The 18,872-nt window shown below is 39.3% G+C and overlaps 1 protein-coding gene across 1 annotated transcript in view; it reads right to left on the reverse strand.

Moving 5' to 3' along the window:
• Positions 1 to 518: 518 nt before the first annotated feature.
• Positions 519 to 18,872, reverse strand: part of LOC101283131 (hypoxia-inducible factor 1-alpha inhibitor-like) — a 124,658-nt gene continuing 106,304 nt past the window's right edge. The window contains 3 exon segments of the mRNA XM_049713822.1: positions 519 to 651; positions 1,456 to 1,559; positions 3,426 to 3,543. Coding sequence (XP_049569779.1) covers positions 519 to 651; positions 1,456 to 1,559; positions 3,426 to 3,543 — 355 coding nt within the window.

Here is an 18,872-nt window from a genome sequence, read left to right on the forward strand (position 1 = left end):
GCAATAAGAAGAACTCTGCGGACAGAAAAAACAGCTGTGAGGATACATCAAAAAGTAGATGCAAACAGCCTAAGACTCAGCATCTGATACTTCCACCGGGAGATGGTTCTACCAGAGAACATTGCTGAGGTAAATTCACTGCTATAGTCAATTTCTTGCTAACATAGGAATTAAGTGGAAATAGAAAACAGAGCTTCAGTGGAGTCTTAAAGGCAAATAAGCTAAAATTAAAAATGAAAGTCAACTATTCATTCAGCTGCTCAGGACATAAGGTGATCACTGGACTAATAAACTAGTTTCATGACTTGGAACAACCATTTCAAAACCTTAAGTGTGTTAAAGAGCACTGCCATTTTCATTACCAGATTCCCTTGGCCATTTCCAACAGACTTTTTGATATGAGTTCATTTTTCTTATCCTGTGGATTCTCATGTGAAGTTCAATGAGCTTGTCACTTAATGATGACCCTTGGAAGGATTTCAAGGCAAGTAATAGATTGAGCCACCTCTACCTGTCAATCACCCATGTTTTCCTTCAATAGCTGCCCACTCATTCAAAGGTTCTTGGGATGCTTTGCTCAACAGTTCTGCCTTTTCACGTTGGTGCCACAGTGTCCAGATACTTTCATCAGCAAATGTACAGTCCTTTTTACTGTAATAGGTTGTAAATATTTATACTGCAAATTTCACCATTTGACCATATTAGTCCATCTTCCTGACCTGCTCATCGTGCTCTTTTCCATTGATCTAAATTTTCTCTTGTCTTCAAGATCTAGTACAATCTTGTCTCTTTTCCTCACTTAAACAATTATCATTCTTACAGCTACATCCTTTTTCTGTTCCACATAATACATACCATATGTAATGACATATCTGTGCTGTAGCAGTTGTGTGTCCTGACAGTTAGCATACAGTCTCTTAAGCCATTCCAGCTTTGGGATTTTGAAGGACACTTCTTAAATATACATATTCAGGCAAATTACTTAAGCTTTCTTTGCCTTGGTTTCCTCATCTGTAGATAGGGAAAATGGTAGCATTTACCTCATAATGTATATAGGATTTTTTGTTTTTTTGCGGTACGCAGGCCTCTCACTGTTGTGGCCTCTCCCGTTGCAGAGCACAGGCTCCAGACGCGCAGGCTCAGCAGCCATGGCTCACGGGCCTAGCCGCTCCGTGGCATGTGGGATCTTCCCAGACCGGGGCACGAACCCCTGTACCCTGCATCGGCAGGAGGACTCTCAACCACTGCACCACCAAAGAAGCCCTATATAGGATTTTTTAAATGCCTGACATACAGAAAGAATTCAATTGTTAGCTACCACACCACTGAGTTTACTATTCCACTGAGTTTTTGTTTATTTGTTTTTCTCTCCAGTTGGGTTGTATAGACCCGCTGGGGACAAGAACAGTAGCAGATGTAGTGTGACAAGTCCTAGAACCTGAACCCACCACTTACTAGAGCCCCAGTTCCCTTTTTATTCTTGTCATCTCATTTTTCAGAGAAGGAAACCGAGGTCCAGCAATGTCTAGATTTAAGATCACACAGCTCTGGTGGCAAAACTAAGGGTTAAACCCATTAATGTCAAACTTCAAAGACTTGTTCTCTTAACTCCTCTATAATATCCCCCTTCCTTCTCTTTACATAACCACATTAAATACATCAAGTGTAGAATAAGTGTTTATTGATGATTATTATGCAAGCTGTGTTTCCTTATTATAATATTGAACAATACACAGCAAATATATACTATTTTGGTATTTTTTTAATATCTGAAAATTTACTGAAAATAAGATTGCTACTCAGAAGCTTAATATAGGTTTCCTCAAGTATGGAATGTTTTCCCACATAAATATTCCTAGACAGTATTCATGGATCAAAACCACTTAAAGTGAAGATTGGAGCAAACCTCAGTCTTACTGGAATGAGCCTTTTGAAAAAAACATAATGTATCAAGAACCATAAGGAAAGTGCTAAAAGCAATGTTTGCTTTGCTTAATGGAGCAAGTCCTAAGTATTTGACATTACTCTTAACAGTAGTCAGTAAAACAGTTTCCAGTAAAACTTAGGCAAGGAAATTAATCCCATAATAACAGCATGCATCCAGGTTAGGCTCAAATAATAGCAATGTGATAGCATGGAGAAGAGAGGCTTTAATTTGTGCTTTAGAATGTATTGGGTGGGTGAATTGCACACACTGAAAGTGAGTTATTTCTTAGCCAATTTTATTATTTAGCAATAACTTTGAAAATATAATACAATAGGTAAGTTCTATATAACCTAAAATTATCAAATAATAGTTTTTCAATCTAAATACTACTGTAATCAATCATTCAATCAATATTTATTAGGTACCTACTATTTCATACCCGGAACTTTGTTGCTAGGCTCTGAGGATACCAACTTATAAACTGATGTAGTTCTTATCCTCAAAGAGCTCATGGAAGAATGGGTGAGATCAGTAGATAAATAATTTTAATTAGAACATGATATAAAAAGTTCTATGTGTGGGCTTCCCTGGTGGCGCAGTGGTTGAGAGTCCGCCTGCCGATGCAGGGGACACGGGTTCGTGCCCCGGTCTGGGAAGATCCCACATGCCGCGGAGCGGCTGGGCCCATGAGCCATGGCCGCTGAGCCTGCGCGTCCGGAGCCTGTGCTCCGCAACGGGACAGGCCGCAACAATGAGAGGCCCATGTACCGCACACACACACACAAAAAAAGGTCTATGTGACATTGACTGCTGTATGTGCACAAAAGCCCACTTCATTTTCTTCTGGGAACATTGCTAGAGTACATTTCCCAGACTCCCTTGCAGATAAGTATGGTCATTGGGACTGAGTTCTCGCCAATGCAATATGGAAAGAAATGATGTTTGACACTTCTGGCCCATAGAAACCATCCACAGGTTTTATTCTCTCTCATTTCCTCACCTGCTGACAAACAGAACTCTGAGAACTTCAAGGCTGGCAGAGCCACAAGATGGAAGAAACATGCATCTCAGAAACTCTGCTCACCAGGCTGTCTGCCAAATACTCACACTGAATGCTTACCTGGATACGAAATAAATATCTACTGTCTAAAACCATTGACATTTGGGGGTTGTTTGTTATAGCAATTAGCCTACTCTTACTAATACATACTCTCTACAGAAAAGATGTTTACATATGCCAAGGACACACAAAAGAGGGAGGAAGTACTTCTGCCTGAGCTACACTCTAGAGGTAAAACTCAAACCGGACCTTTAGGGCCATTTTCTCTTTACAATGGACAAGTTAAAAGTGCTCAGAGATAGCCCTCTCCATCCTTTAAGAGTCTTACCAAAAATGAGACATGGTTCTGGTTTGCTCTTTCTAGATCTGAACACTCCAGAACCGAGTACTTACATATAAAAAATGGCCAATCAGAGACATATCTAGTGAGCTGCTTACCTTAAGAAGAGAATTGATGAAATCATGGCATTCAGGATGGCGGGCACCTCCCAGCAAGTGAGTGCTTATGTGAGATGGTAAGAGCAGCTCGCTGACTATAGCTTGTGATTTCTGCCACCTGAGAAGAGAAACCATTTATACTCACACAGCTTACTGTCCATATTAATATGACTCAACTATTCTATGGTCTTCATCAGCATAATTTACTACTCCAGGGATCTCCTGACAAGAAGATTATAATTGCAAAGAACTTTATTGTTCATGCTAGGAACTTCCTAAACAATACATCAACTCTTTATTAGAAAGCTCAAATGACAGTTCACACTCCAAGGTATCTGGGCTCCTCAACTCAACTTTCTCACCTTGCTATCTACCAATACGAAACAATCAGAGCATGATCATTACCCACTGCTAATCAAGCCTACTCATTGAGAAACCCATCTTCAAAAATGTCAATAAATGTCCTGACAACTCTTCCCTTCCCCATCTAAGAAGCTACTAAAACTCTAGCAGGGTAGACAAGTTCCTCCCTACTACGTAAGTAGTAAACTCAAGTTTGTCTTATCAACAGGTGGTATGGATGATCTATGGGTTTCCTAGGGCTTCTGTAACAAATTACCACAAACTGGGTAGCTTAAAAGAACAGAAATGTATTCTCTCCCAACTCGGGGCACAAGAAGTCTCATATCAAGCTGTTGGCAGGGTCATGCTCTTTCCGAAGGATATTCAAGAATATCCTTCCTTGACTCCTCCTAGCTCCTGGTAGTTGCCAGCAATCCTTCACACTCCCTGGCTTGTGGCAGCAACTCCAATCCCTGCTTCTGTCTTCACACTGCATCTTCCCTATGTATCTTTGTCCCAATTTCTCTCTTCTTATAAGAACACTAGTCATTGGATTACAGCCTAATCCAATATGACTTCATCTTAACTTGTTTATATGTACAAAGACTCTATTGATAAATAAGGTTACATTCACAGGTTCTGGGTAGACATGAATTTGGGACAGAACACTACTCAACCAGTACAGATGATATTTTGGAAAGCCAGAATTTTACTTCCCTCTTCTCAATATTAGAATGACTTAAACATCTTTTACTGTGGATAGAATCTCTTGTTTTTAAATTAGACTTAAAATTCAGATGCCACTGGAGAGAAATACTGGTGTTTAAATTTGCATTAAGCTGTAAATGACTGGCATTAGAGTCTTTCCAGTAGGCAAGTTTTACAGAGGAGGATGGTACAGAGAGAACAAGAGGCTAAAGAGTGCCCAAGGGAATTCTGGAACTATCACACACACACACACAAAAACACAAGCCTTACAAATTTGGCCAAAAATATTAATACTAATTCTAGGACCAATATTTTATCCCCTTTTGCCCTACTCTGATGGCAGAACTACTACCTTAAAATATTGGTCATTTGAGACCAAGGCAATGTATCCTTAGGTAGTCCAGCCTTTACATGTAATTAATTTGAAGACAGATGACACATTAAGTTATTATACATTAACACTTTAGTAGAATTCTTTAACAGATAACCAGTTATCAGAAGTATCAGTGTAAAAAGTCAGAAGAGGGCCCTAAAAATACATAAACCCATGATATAATGATATAGCTTCTTTTTTTTTTTTTTTTTTTTTTTTTTGCAGTACGCAGGCCTCTCACTGTTGTGGCCTCTCCCGTTGCGGAGCACAGGCTCCGGACGCGCAGGCTCAGCGGTCACGGCTCACGGGCCCAGCCGCTCCGCGGCATGTGGGATCTTCCCGGACCGGGGCACGAACCCTCGTCCCCTGCATCGGCAGGCGGACTCTCAACCACTGTGCCACCAGGGAAGCCCTTAGCTTCTTTTTTTTAATTATTATATTTATTTTATTTAACTGAAGTATAGTTGATTTACAATATCATGTTAGTTTCACATGTATAGCATAGTGATTCAGTTTTTTTGCAGATTATATTTCATTACAGGTTATTACAAGATATTGGGTATCCTTAGCTTCTTGGGGAGGAAGGTACTATGGGAGACACCCCTGATCACCGAGTTACAGGCAGGGATTCTTTAGAATTATAACATCAAAAGGCAAATCAACAATTTATCAACGCTTTTTGAATGTATTTGTCTAATGCCTAGTGTTATCTTTATTCATTACAATTCTTTTAATACTTCCCGAACTTTGCCATGAGTAGTATTGCACATTGAAATTCTGAAGTTTGTTTATGCTTTGGGTGTCTACAAAAATCACCTGAGAGCTCAGCAAAAGTCAATCTTACTAACCCTAGAAGCCCTGTCATTATCGCTGCCAGCGGAGAAGAATGAACCCCCAACAGATCCTTAATCAACCCATTCACTCATTCCACAACACAAAACTTCTGCTTCAAACTCTGAGGCAAAATTTTCTAATGATTAATATCAGCTGATATTTCTAGTTTGAAAACTGTCATTTTCCTCTTTTAAAATCTAAAACACATTACTTTCCCTGGGATTTTAAAATGCCTGCTATTTTCCATAAGCTATTCAGCGAGCTTTTTTCTGAAAGTATACATGCAGAGTTTTATTTATTTCAAATATTATTTTATTTGTGTGATTATGTCTTTGTATTATGTATTTCATATGTCTGGGCTTAAATGTGAGTTTATTTCACATGACGAAAAAAAGAAATTATAACTATCTTGGGTTCCGATTCTCTTTGGGGCATATTTATTTAACCCTCTCCAATTAAAAAGAAATTCTTCTCCTGTAGAATTTCTAAAAATAAAAGTATATAGAAAGCAAGAATGTATAGCATGGAAGGCAGCATGAAGGCAAGAAGGGACAACACATTCATTTTATGAGGAGACATTTTTTCGGAACAGACTTTCACTACTGACGACAGTCAAAGGCTGAAATAAGAGGAGCTTAATACAGGAGACCCCTGAAAACCAGGCTAAAATGTCTGGTTCTTGAGGACTTATATTCATGTAAGAGATAGGCAACAATATTAGGCCTCAAGTGGAGGGGCTGCTAATTGACAGCTGATCCTTATGTAAATTCAACTGTCAATCAAGTATCAATGTCATTAAATTATATATTTTGTCATTTTGCATATCATCAACAAAATTATTTCTAGAGTTGAACCTAGCCTTAACACTAAAAGGTCATTTGATTCACAATGTATAAAAAGTTAATCACTCATTCATTGATTCACCCCTTTGTTATTTGTTTGCTCAATACCATTTGTGTCCTAGAAAAAGTGCTATGAATGATACAATATCTATACTTCAGATGATGATAGAATAATGATTAAAACTAGGCTCTTGCCCTCAAGGAGCCCAAAGTCCAGTGAAAGGATTAAACTAGCTTTCCTACTGTTCAATGTAGAGAATAAGCAGTGCCACCTGAGAGAGGTAAAATGCAATAGGAGTTCAGAAGCGGGAAGGGACACATCTTCCTGGGAAGATCTGGAAAGAGGATGGATAGAACACAGACCTCGCTTTGAAAGATACTTGAAAATGATGGATGAAATATTCCAGGGTGAGAGAACTGAATGAACATAGGAAACTTCTGGGCAGCAATTCAGTGCGGCTAAAGAAAGACTTTCCAGAATATGGAAAGCAACTCTTTCCTTAGGAAGTTAGAGGTATGTGAAAACACTGGGTTAAACAAAATGGAAGAGAGGTGGGATAGGGAAGGTGGGAGGGAGATGCAAGAGGGAGGAGATATGGGGATACATGTATATGTATAGCTGATTCACTTTGTTATAAAGCAGAAACTAACACACCATTGTAAAGCAATTATACTCCAATAAAGATGTTAAAAAAAATGGAACCAGTTTCTTTATTAAAAGACTTCTCAGAGAGTTTGATATGCTAATTTGCATTTTAAATCCTTAAGAGGGTAACGTAGTATACCGCCATTAACAAACTTATTTTACTATGGAATTCACTTCCTTCCCAGAATATTTTAGAGGACTAATACTTAGTGAAGATACATTGTAAAGTGCTTGGTTAGAGCAGAGAGAGGGAATGCTTAGGGGATCTGACGGCAGAAGACTTAGAGTCAAGCTAAGGAATTCCGACTTTCATTTGGTAGGTTTCAGAAAATCAAATCAGTAAGGGAAGCCAATGTTTGCCTGTGCAAATTGATTCATTATAGTATGTATTCAAAACAAAGCATTGGTCAACTGGGAGTCATTCTTATTCTAAAGCATACTAACCAGAGAAAAATTGAGAGGAATTTGCCAATATACTCATTGTGATATTCAAATGATCACAAGCCAACATTGTAAATGTGGGCGGGCAACAGCACGTTTTGGAGATTATCAACAGGAGGATAAGCCTGGAGATCTGATTAAACGGAATTTTTTTTCTTATGCCTCTGTGTCCCCAGCCATTTTATTTCCACATTTATGTCATGTTGACAAAACAAATAATATGATAATATAATACATGGGAAATAATTTTCAGTTCTATAACAAAAACACGCTCTGTAGAAATCCACCTTATTTGTATCATTTTCTTTATTGTTATTTTCTGAATATGTCACTGATCTGTCTATAGAAACAGAACGAATGGATTCTAGCCTTTGATATACCTACAAAACTACAGGAAACTAGGAAACCTGGAAGCTGAAGCCAGTCATTTTAGGCTTTAAAGATGCTTTAAGAATAAGGGACCAAATATTTGCAGAGGTTTAAGCTCCTTAAAAGAAAGATGCAACACGCTTAGCTCACATTTCAAAAAACTTGGAAAATTAAATTGATTTAAAGAGGAATTTTCTCCCCAGGAGAATCTATTTACGCAGCATCTACTTTCATTGCTCTTATACTCCATGAGTCATCAGGAAGTAACACAAAGTCATACAAGAACACAGAGTCCTCCTGGGATTTTGAAACAAATGGATATGAAACTGCTCAGTTGATCCTACCCAGAGGATGATATATACAGGAATTCAGCATAAGGAGAGTTTGGTCAGTGCAATTAAATGTAAGCATTGCACCTGTGGAACCTGGAACACAATGTTGCAGTGTGATTTATGAGGCCAGAGTGGGTAGATTTCATTAATTCAAAGCCTTACTATCTTGCATCTTCGCCATGTGGTTAATGTTACTACCATTTTAATGGTGCTTGCAAATAATCTACCAGTGAAATAAGGAACATATTTTTGAACTTTCCACAAGTTTCTTGAGTGTGTACTATGTGCCAACGACAGTGTGAGCCACTGGGAATTCAAATGTGAGTGGGAATCAGTCCAGCTTCTTTAAAAGACAACAAAAACTCAGCATAAGTCCTATGCTAGAAGCAAGCCCAAGGGGCCTACATGAGCTCATGGGAGACACACTATGCCATCTCAGTGTTTGGAAGAGATGAATTTTAAGTGAGTTCTGAAGGACTAGACAGAGTTAGCTAGGCAGAGCTGGGAGCAGGCCTGGGAGGTAGCAGGAGCCAAGGTCCCTGAACCAGATGAGGACTCAGCACGTTAGAAGAAGTATAAGTAGTCTGTCTGACTGTTGTGCTGATTTTGATGTTCTGTAAGTTTGAGGACATAACCAGAGGTCAGGAAAAGCTGGCTGTCATGTTAGGGACTATGGGATTTACCTTGAGGGACATGAAGAGATACTAAAATGCTTTTAAGCAAAGTAAGGAATATGTACAAAGAGATAATAAACATTTAGCTATTTAGGGCCATCCAGCATTTCTCTCCCCTTCCTAACAACACTCTAATTTCCTCTTGGGAATGACCTCTATTTCATTGTATACAATCTTAGAGAGATTGTAATTCCAAGCTCTCCTGTCCTCAGAAACGGAGTCACTGGAGGCTCCAACTGTCACATCCTTTCTCTCACTACTCTATGATAATCATTCAGAACAAAAGAAACATTAATCCCAGTCAACTGAGGCAAAAAACATATATATGTTTTTCATTTCCAACAAGTGTGCCTAGGCAAACCTACAGAGCAATTCCCACTGACAGGAATTAGTTTATAGCCATTCAGAACATGATTCTTTAAAATACCTGTCTATCTTTAAATTTCCAAATATCTTTCTAATTCCTTCCAATATATCTTCTTTTTTTTTTTTTTTTTTTTTTGCGGTACGTGGGCCTCCCACTGCTGTGGGCTCTCCCGCCACGGAGCACAGGCTCCGGACGCGCAGGCCCAGTGACCACGGCTCACGGGCCCAGCCACTCTGCAGCATGCGGGATCCTCCTGGACCGGGGCACGAACCCGTGTCCCCTGCATCGGCAGGCGGACTCTCAACCACTGCGCCACCAGGGAAGCCCCCAATATATCTTTTTAATTAAGTTACCAGAGATGGTTTCTCTTGCTTGCCACCAAAGAACCCTAATTAATATAAGTGATCAGCCTGATAGCAGTGCAAAGAATGACTCTGAATGAATACAAAACTGGAGGAATGAAAAACAGTTAAAAGGAAGCTGTTGAAATCCAGGCAAGAAATAACAGGGACCTAGAAGAACACAGAGGCTAGACAGTTTAAATGAAGAGAATGCAAATAAAATATATAAAGGGATAGAATTGACAGGACTTTGCAAGTAATCAGATATGGGAAGTGAGGGGAAAGGAGGATTCAGGTCACCCAGGTTCCTTGCCTGAGAAACTGTATATGTGGTACTACTATCCACTGATCAAAGAAACACAGGAAGCGGTACCTACTTAAGGATAAAGACGAGGAGTTTGTGTTTACACAAATCAAGTGACGCATGCCTGCTGAAGTTAAATGGTTAAATATTCTAGAGCACAAAGAGATTCTGGTGAGACATAGAGATCTGGGCATTATAAGTTGGTAGGAGAGAATTTAGATAAGGAGACAGATGCATCACCAAGAATAGTACGTGGAGTAAAAGGAGGACAGATAGAACCTGGATTTGAAGAAGCAGCAGAGAAAAAAATCCCACAAAGGAAAGCTAAGAGCAACCTTAACAGTAGGCAGGTGAAAAACAAATGAGTCACGGAAATCAAGTTACAAGAAGAAGGAGTGGTCACAGTGACAAATGTTGCAGGGAGTTTAGATAAAGATGTGCTTATTGAATTTAATAGACAAGAGGTCATCTGTGACTCTTACCAGTTTACAATTGACACACAAATGCAACATGACAAACAGCCCCCAAATCAGTGGCTTAAAACCACAATCATTGATTCTCCCTGATGTGGATGCGGCTAGAGCAGCTGAGCTAGTCTGAACTCAGCTGGAGCCATTCATATCTGCTCATCCACTTCCTGGAACCATCAAGCTAGTCCAGAAACATTATTTTCATGGCAATCTCAGGGGTCAAGAGGATAAACCCAATCACATAAGCAATTTCAAGCATTTAGTCTTACTGCACTCAGAAACATTTCACAGGCCAAAGCCATGGTTGAATCCTAAGTCAAAGGAAAAGGAAATGTACTTCCCCTTTTTAGTTATAGAAACTGCAAAGTCACAGAGCAAAGACCTGGACACAGGGAGGGAAGTAGCATGAGGGCCAATAAAGTAATCTGCTGCAGTCTGCCCTTCCCACTGCAATTACTCATATCCTTCTCACATGCAAAATACGCTGAGCCTCACCTCAGAAACCACAAAATTTTCATCCAGTCATGTATTAAACTCTACCAGGATCTTGTGATCTATCACATTCAAATGTGACTTCCCTTGATCTGAAGACACTATCTAAAAAGATAAGCTATCTACCCTACACAAATCAATATACTATGGGGAAACAGGGGCGAGATAAGAGCAAAAGCACTCCCATTCAAACAGGAGAAATGAGAGGGCAGTTCTGTGAGCACTGTAATTCTAAAATCACACTGCAGAACTGTCTGTCTCCTATTCTTGGGGCCGGGAAGGTTTATTAGGCACTAATTCTCTTTCTGGGAGCGACTCCCCTGCGCATTTTTCTCCATGGCTCTGACCTCTGAAGCACCCTTCTTTTCTATCACACTTCCTTGGCTACTTATGAAGAGTACATGGAAAGACAGGACATGTCTATGGCTGAGCAACTTCCTGCCTGGAAAAAGTTGGGGATCCAATGGTCTCCTTACATTTTGAACAGTCTCAGTATCTTTTAGTTCAGAATGGTAGCAAATAGGGTACCTGAGTTCTCTAAAACATGTAGTGGAATTTTATTAGATAGCTCTGCCGGAGCTCTCCAATAGCACTTTCTACACTGATGGAAACATACTTTATCTGTACTGTCCAATAAGGACCCATTAGTCACATGTAGCTGTTGAGCAGTTAAAATGTAGATAGTATGACTGATGAACCAAATATTTAATTACAATGAATTTTAATAGCCACATGTGTCTAGTGGCTATCTTGTAGGACAAAATAGCTGACTTCATTATGTATTTTGGGCATATTACGCTGCTGTGAGTTCATTGCCTTAACCTTCCTAAAAGCTCTTTGCTCCAACTAATGGAGTCTAAAAGGTACTACCCTAAATTTTTCAGAGGTTTATCAAAGACCTACAGTCCATGACTATAGACTTATAGGACCTATGGTCATAACCTTTAGTTATTTGAAGGCCTTGTACCTATCAGCTGTACTCTAGGTTTTATCTTCACCCTTAGGATTTATCAGAATTGAAGATTCTTTTGCTGTCCGGAGAGGCTGGAGATAAGAACCTCTTTCATTTCCCCATCCAACAATTAGGGACTCTATATTCTTTCTAAATTTTGCTCACTATCTTGCTCAGTACTTTCTTAAACTCATGACTTTCTTAAAAGTTTCATGAGTTTACTTGTAACCAAACACAAGTAAAAGAAACCAGAACATACCTTCAACATTTTGCCTAGAGTTCTACACAAGTACAAAAGTCCATTGAAGTATATTTTCTATCTTCCCAGTTATTATAATAGACAATGTTACTAATTTCATCACTACGTAGTGTGAGTTGCCATTTATCCACTCCTCTAATTGCTTCCTCATCACTGACTTGCTGGTCCCAAAACTCACATCACAAATTTCAAATATTTAATGTGGCAGCTGCCCATTTTTAGGTACTGATTTATTTATTTATTTTTGCTGTGTTGGGTCTTCGTTTCTGTGCGAGGGCTTTCTCTAGTTGTGGCAAGTGGGGGCTACTCTTCATCGCGGTGCACGGGCCTCTTACTATCCCGGCCTCTCTTGTTGGGGAGCACAGGCTCCAGACGTGCATGCTCAGTACTTGTGGCTCATGGGTCTAGTTGCTCCGTGGCATGTGGGATCCTCCCAGACCAGGGCTCGAACCCGTGTCCCCTGCATTAGCAGTGGTTGATTCTCAACCACTGCGCCACCAGGGAAGCCCCCAGGTACTGATTTTTGTATCAGTTAGCTACTGGCTTAAAAAAAACTACAATAATGAACCATCCCGAAATTCAGCAGCTTAAAACAACAATACTCTATTTTCTGGAAAAGCAGCTTTGCCGTGGATCAACTGATCCAGGCTAGGATCAGCAGAAATGGTTCAGACCTGCTCCATATGTCCGTCTTTTCCCTCCTGGGACCAGCAGGCTATCCCAGGCATGTCATTCTCATGGAAATATCAGAGGCACAAGAAGGTAAGTCCAATCACACAGAAATTTTTAAAGATTTTTTTGCCACCTCACGCCTCCTAGTATCACATCAGGCAAAGCAAGACACAGAGTCAAACTCAAGTCAAAGGGCAGGGAAATATATTCCGCTTTAATGGTAGGAACTGCAAAAATCACACAGTAAAGAGTGTAGATACACGCTGGGTGAAGAATCAGGACTATGCATGCAATCTATCATAGTAACTTTAGCGAGAGAAATGAGTTGAGTAATAATGAGCACACCCGGATTGCAAGACAATGAGAAGTAAATGGGAGGGAATTAGAGATGATGAATGTAGACGGCATACTTCATAGAACCATGGATTACCAGGGTTAGAAGGAAACATGGGCCAGTTAGTAAAACCTCCATTTTGAGGCTTAATTTCTTTCTACGAGAGCTTCAGAAAGTAATCTTCATGTCAGCTCTTGGATGCCTGGATTGACAATAAACTTACCACCATTCCTGCTTACTACACCTTATATTCTGAGAAATCTACATTGCTCATATCTCTTTCGAAATTCTCCATGAAATAAGTCTGACATGTGTCAGTTACTACTTGGTATTAGTTCTGCTCTTCATGTCAGTGCAGAATAAGACCATTCCTTCATTTGTAAGACAGCACTCTCAATGCTTGAAATCAACCATAATACCCTGTACTTGCCAAAATGCCTCACTTTCAGCCTAACTTTACCTAGTTCTGTTTGCTGTTTCTCACACAACATAATATTGCGTGTACTTACCTTTTTTATTTGAGCTTTGGGGCACTGCCAAATTTATAATGACACAGCTAATTATCTAGCTTGATAAAAGAATTTGTTTCGCCAATAGGAACATGCTACAATTTTGACAGGTGCACAACAGCAAGATGATCAGTTCATGAGGAACTTGATGAAGGTTGGTTAAATTTGGTTTTGATGGTGAAATCTGGGTGTTGCATAAATGGACAATTGTGTCTAAAGGATTATTCCATGAATCTTCTTTGGAAGAAAATACTCCTAGAACACAGGTAATTAGTTTATCCTAACCAGTGACCTCAATAAAATCATGAAAATTATGTTCATGCAATCAGTGGATGACATTACCTTGAGTACGGCTGCCTGTAACACAAGATAACAGAAAGATAATTCAAATGAACATTTGATTAATTAGAGAAATAGTCCATCAGAGAAAGGATGAAATACACTAGGGATCATTGTTAGATTTATGCTGAAGGGCTTGAAGCCATCAGAGGAAGAAAAGTCAGAAAGTCTGGTTAGGCATAAGTACAGCATAAAGGATGGGGGTATCAAAGTGGTAACAAGCTGAGAGAGAACCCGTGCTATTTGGTTGCTTCTTCATTATTATTAATAATTAATTGATTATAATGGATAATTAATGATAATAAGCAATAATATTGATGAAATAAATACAGGAGAGGAACTGCAAATAATAAAGCTGACTTGTAGACCAGGAGAGATTAGAGATGAAGTCGGCAGACAATACCATTACATTGGCCTTTTTATTTAATGTTGAAACTTGCTTTCATTTATATTATGGCTCCCTATGAAGCTGGACAAGGAAGGCTTTAGGAAAACTGAGCTCTACTGTCCATTTTTTCATAAATTATCTAAATATGCCAATTTATATTCGAAGAGTATAGGATAGATTCATAGAGGAGAAAGAGATACGAACCAGATCCATATTTTTTAATATTATGAAAAGAAAAAACAAATCACTCAACTGCTTACCAAAAGCTGAGCTCTTTTCAGATTCCCATTAGTGTCTACATGGGATTCAGCCAGTGGAATATTTAATATTAATTTTATTTCTTAAGAGGGCTATGAATTTTTTCATAAGGAAATAGTACAAGTGTGAATATGCTGGCTACATTTGATACTTTTTTCCTGCAAGAAGGTATCTAATGCCAGTAAACGGCTGATATGAGCTGCCTTCATTTCTGAGAAACAGGAGAGATGCCCTAGCCCAGTGCCTTCATATTCTGGATGTTGCTTCATCTAATGTCAAAGTCAACTGGGACCTTATTATTAACACTCATCACGTTTTGGTTTCATTTATTTATGCTAATTTATTCCATGGACTGTTGTTCGTCATCTTTTCAAAATAGCTTATTTCTGGTGGACTGATGAGGGTGGAAAAGCAAAGGGAGAAAAAGCCAATTATCACACACGTCTCAGGGCACAGGAAGTGGTGGTGAAGGATGGCCACTACCTTGAGGTACAGCATGGTGAACACTTGGCATGAGCATACTTAACTATTTCATGAGTTTACTCTTCTCAAGCAACCCCAAAGAGCCCTGACAGGTAATCTGTGATAATTTTTCCAGAGATGTGAATTTAAATCATGGACTCTGTGAAACTGGTAAGAAAAAAAGCAAGTCACTTACTAGTAGGTCCACCAAGCCACTACCCAGTATATGCTCTAGAGTATATGTTCAATGGGGCAAAAGAATGCATGTATATGTATTTATAAACATGGGCTACTTAAAAGTATCAGGAGTTATTAACAGATTTACCTAATATTTATTAAGGACCGATGATGGGCTAAATGGCTAGTGTTACTATCAAGTGCAAAACTGATATGATCTCAGGCATTCCACTGTTAATAACAGCTGATATCTACTGAATGCTTAGCATATGCCAGGCACCATTCTAAATATTTTATTCACAATAATTCATTTTATCTTCATAGCAACTCACTGAGACAGGAGCCCATTATTTTCTCTATTTTTTTTTTTTTTTTTTTTTTTTTTTGTGGTACGCGGGCCTCTCACTGTTGTGGCCTCTCCCGTTGCGGAGCACAGGCTCCAGACACGCAGGCTCAGCAGCCATGGCTCACGGGCCCAGCCGCTCCACGGCATGTGGGATCTTCCCGGACCGGGGCACGAACCCGTGTCCCCTGCATCAGCAGGCGGACTCTCAACCACTGCGCCACCAGGGAAGCCCTCTCTATTTTTAAGATGAGGAAATTGAGGCCCAGAATGCATAATTTACCCAAAATTAGTCATCTAGGAAATGGCAAACCTAAGATTTGAATCAAGTTAGATTGGCCCAGAGAATGCCCTTGGTCACTTAAGATCCAAGGTCACTCTACTCCCATGGACCCTAATTCAAAAACTGCAACCTTAGACACACATTTTTTTTTTTAAACTCTGACTTAATCACCAGGAAGTAAAATTCCAATACTATTATTATTGTCATCATTTTACTAAGTGAACTTTATGTATCAGACAATGTGCCAGACCTTAAAAATAACTGCTAATCCTTAAATTTTTAAAAGTGAGTAGTTTTAATCTTATTTTATAGAATAAAAATCTGAAGCTTGGAGAGGCTGAATGACAAACTGATGGCCAATAACTTGACGTGGAGACAGAACGGGAATCTAGGTCTGTTTGTCTTACGCCTGTTCTGCTCATACCCAGTGACTCTTTAAAATAAACTTGCCCTTCCTAGGCTCAATTGAGGCAATGTCAGGGTGGGGTAGTGAGATAAAACTAAGCTGTTAAATTCTTTATAGAAAACCTGATCTCTACTTGCCTGCAGTCATTGCTAATATAGCGGGACCAAGAAGAGAAAGATCATAACTTTTGATGATAGAATACATCAGTCAGTAATTCAACAATAGGCAATGGAGATACAGCAGTGAAGAAAAGAAAAAACACAAAATCCCTGCGCCTTTGGAGCTTACATTCTAGTGGGAAGTCAAATAATAACATAAAATACATAATATGCTAGAATATGGTAAATGCTACAGAGAAACATAATTCAAGGAAGTAATGTAGGGAATTCCATGGGTGCGGGGGAACGCTGTAATATAAGCAGGATGGACACAAAAGGCTTCACTGAGGAGAGGAGCAAACCACTCAGCTAGAGAAAGAGTATTCCAGGCAGAGGAAACAGCAATTACAACTCTTCTGAGTGGAAGAATGCCTGGCCATGTTCAGGAGCAAAGCTAGCACATTTGGAATAGAGGAAGGAAGGAGGATCTAGGAAAAGATAAAATCAAAGAGGTAATATAGGTCAGGTACTGAGATGTACAAAACAGTGTGAAGACTTCGGCTTCATCTCTCTCACATGACGTCACTTCATTTTTAACAGAACATTGTCCCAGCTGCCTTGCTGAGCACAGACTGAACAGAAACAAGGATGGAAAAAGACTGTTGGAGAAACTAAGCAAGAGATGCTGCTAAAATGGACTAAGAGAAAAAGCAGTGAAGTTGGTGAGAAGTCATCAGATTTGGGGAATATTTTGAAGGTTTATGTGCAAAGAGTTTGTTGACATACTGGATGTAGGGTCTTAGAGGAGTGGTGGCAAGGATCACTCCAAGCAGATGGAGTTATTATTAACTGGACTGGAAGGACTGTGGAAACTAGGCTAAGAGTTTGGTTTTGGACCTGATAAAGTTGACATTTCTGTTGGACATCTGAGTGGATGAGCTGGGATTTGGATTTGTAAGTCTGGTGGTCAGGGAAGAGCTCTGGAGTATAGATTTAAATTTTGGAATTATCTTCATATAGATGGTATTTATCGATGCTACTAAAAAGTAGGTTCAGATATAAAAGAAAAGGAGCCTAAAGATTGATCCCAGAAAAGTCCACATTAAGAAGTAAGGTAGGGGGCTTCCCTGGTGGCGCAGTGGCTGAGAGTCCGCCTGCCATTGCAGGGGACGTGGGTTCATGCCCTGGTCTGGGAAGATCCCACATGCCGTGGAGCGGCTGGGCCTGTGAGCCATGGCCACTGAGCCTGCGCGTCCGGAGCCTGTGCTCCGCAATGGGAGAGGCCACAACAGTGAGAGGACCACATACCGCCAAAAAAAAAAAAAGAAGTAAGGTAGATGCGTAGAAAACACAAGATGGACAGGATAAAAACCAAGCAGGTAAACTGCTTTTAATGTATGAGTTTTTGCTTGTTCTGAGAGAAGAATACGTAAGGACATTATTTAAGAATGCTTAAGGGGAAAAAGTGGAATCTACTGTTAGGGATATTATGTAATTCAAAAAAAAAAAAAAATTAGAGCAACTAGGTCTCAGAAAAGATGGTGAACTAGATACCCCTAGAGCATCCACCAGGAGATTTTCATGGCTTTCCTTCTAAAACTCTACCAGTTGTACAACTCAACTCCCAACTTTTATTCAGAGATCAAACTTCCAAGATTCTAATATATGATTGGCCCAGCTTCCCTCAAGTGTCTATCATTTTTCCAATCAACAAGAGCTAAGGCCATACTGTACAAGCATGGTTATCAGAAAAATGCTGTCAGTTCCCCAGAGAAGGGGAACTGTAACCGTGGTAAAAATTAATAGGAAAAGCACTGGAAAATATGAAAATATTGTGTATTGTTGACATCCAGGAATGTTCGTTTAGATAATTAAATTTATTAGAAAATTTTATATGGTTCTTATTATAATAAACTTTCCCACTACTGGTCCAAGGATAAACAATTCAGAGTTTTTTACTTAATGAGATTTCCCTTTAATGCCTGCTTCATGACAATTTTCATAATTCTGCAACGATAGTACAATGGAGTATTTTAGCACCTTGATACATTATTTTAATTAAGATGTATGGCTTCTTGGACCCCTATTTCACTTAGTTCTTTCATTAAATATATTAATTCCTTAGTTTGCTCAAAGACAAAGCATTCTTGATTAGTCAGACCTACTAAAAATAAATAGGCAGTGTGAAAAACTGGAAAATGCTAGTTTAGGAATCTAAAGCTTGAATTTTATCCCTGATTCTGCCACTAACCAGCCATTAGTGATCCTTCTTAAAATAGTTAACATTTTATATCTTAGTTTTCTCATCTCTATGGACAATCTTGAATTTCAGAAACAGCAAACTTTCAACTTCATACCAACTCCAGGTGATTCTGTGTTGAGAAGAGCTCTGAGATCATATATAAGATCTGCTGGCAAGGTAAGATTAACCT

This window comes from Orcinus orca, chromosome 8 (assembly GCF_937001465.1).
Source record: "Orcinus orca chromosome 8, mOrcOrc1.1, whole genome shotgun sequence".
Lineage (NCBI taxonomy): Eukaryota > Metazoa > Chordata > Mammalia > Artiodactyla > Delphinidae > Orcinus > Orcinus orca.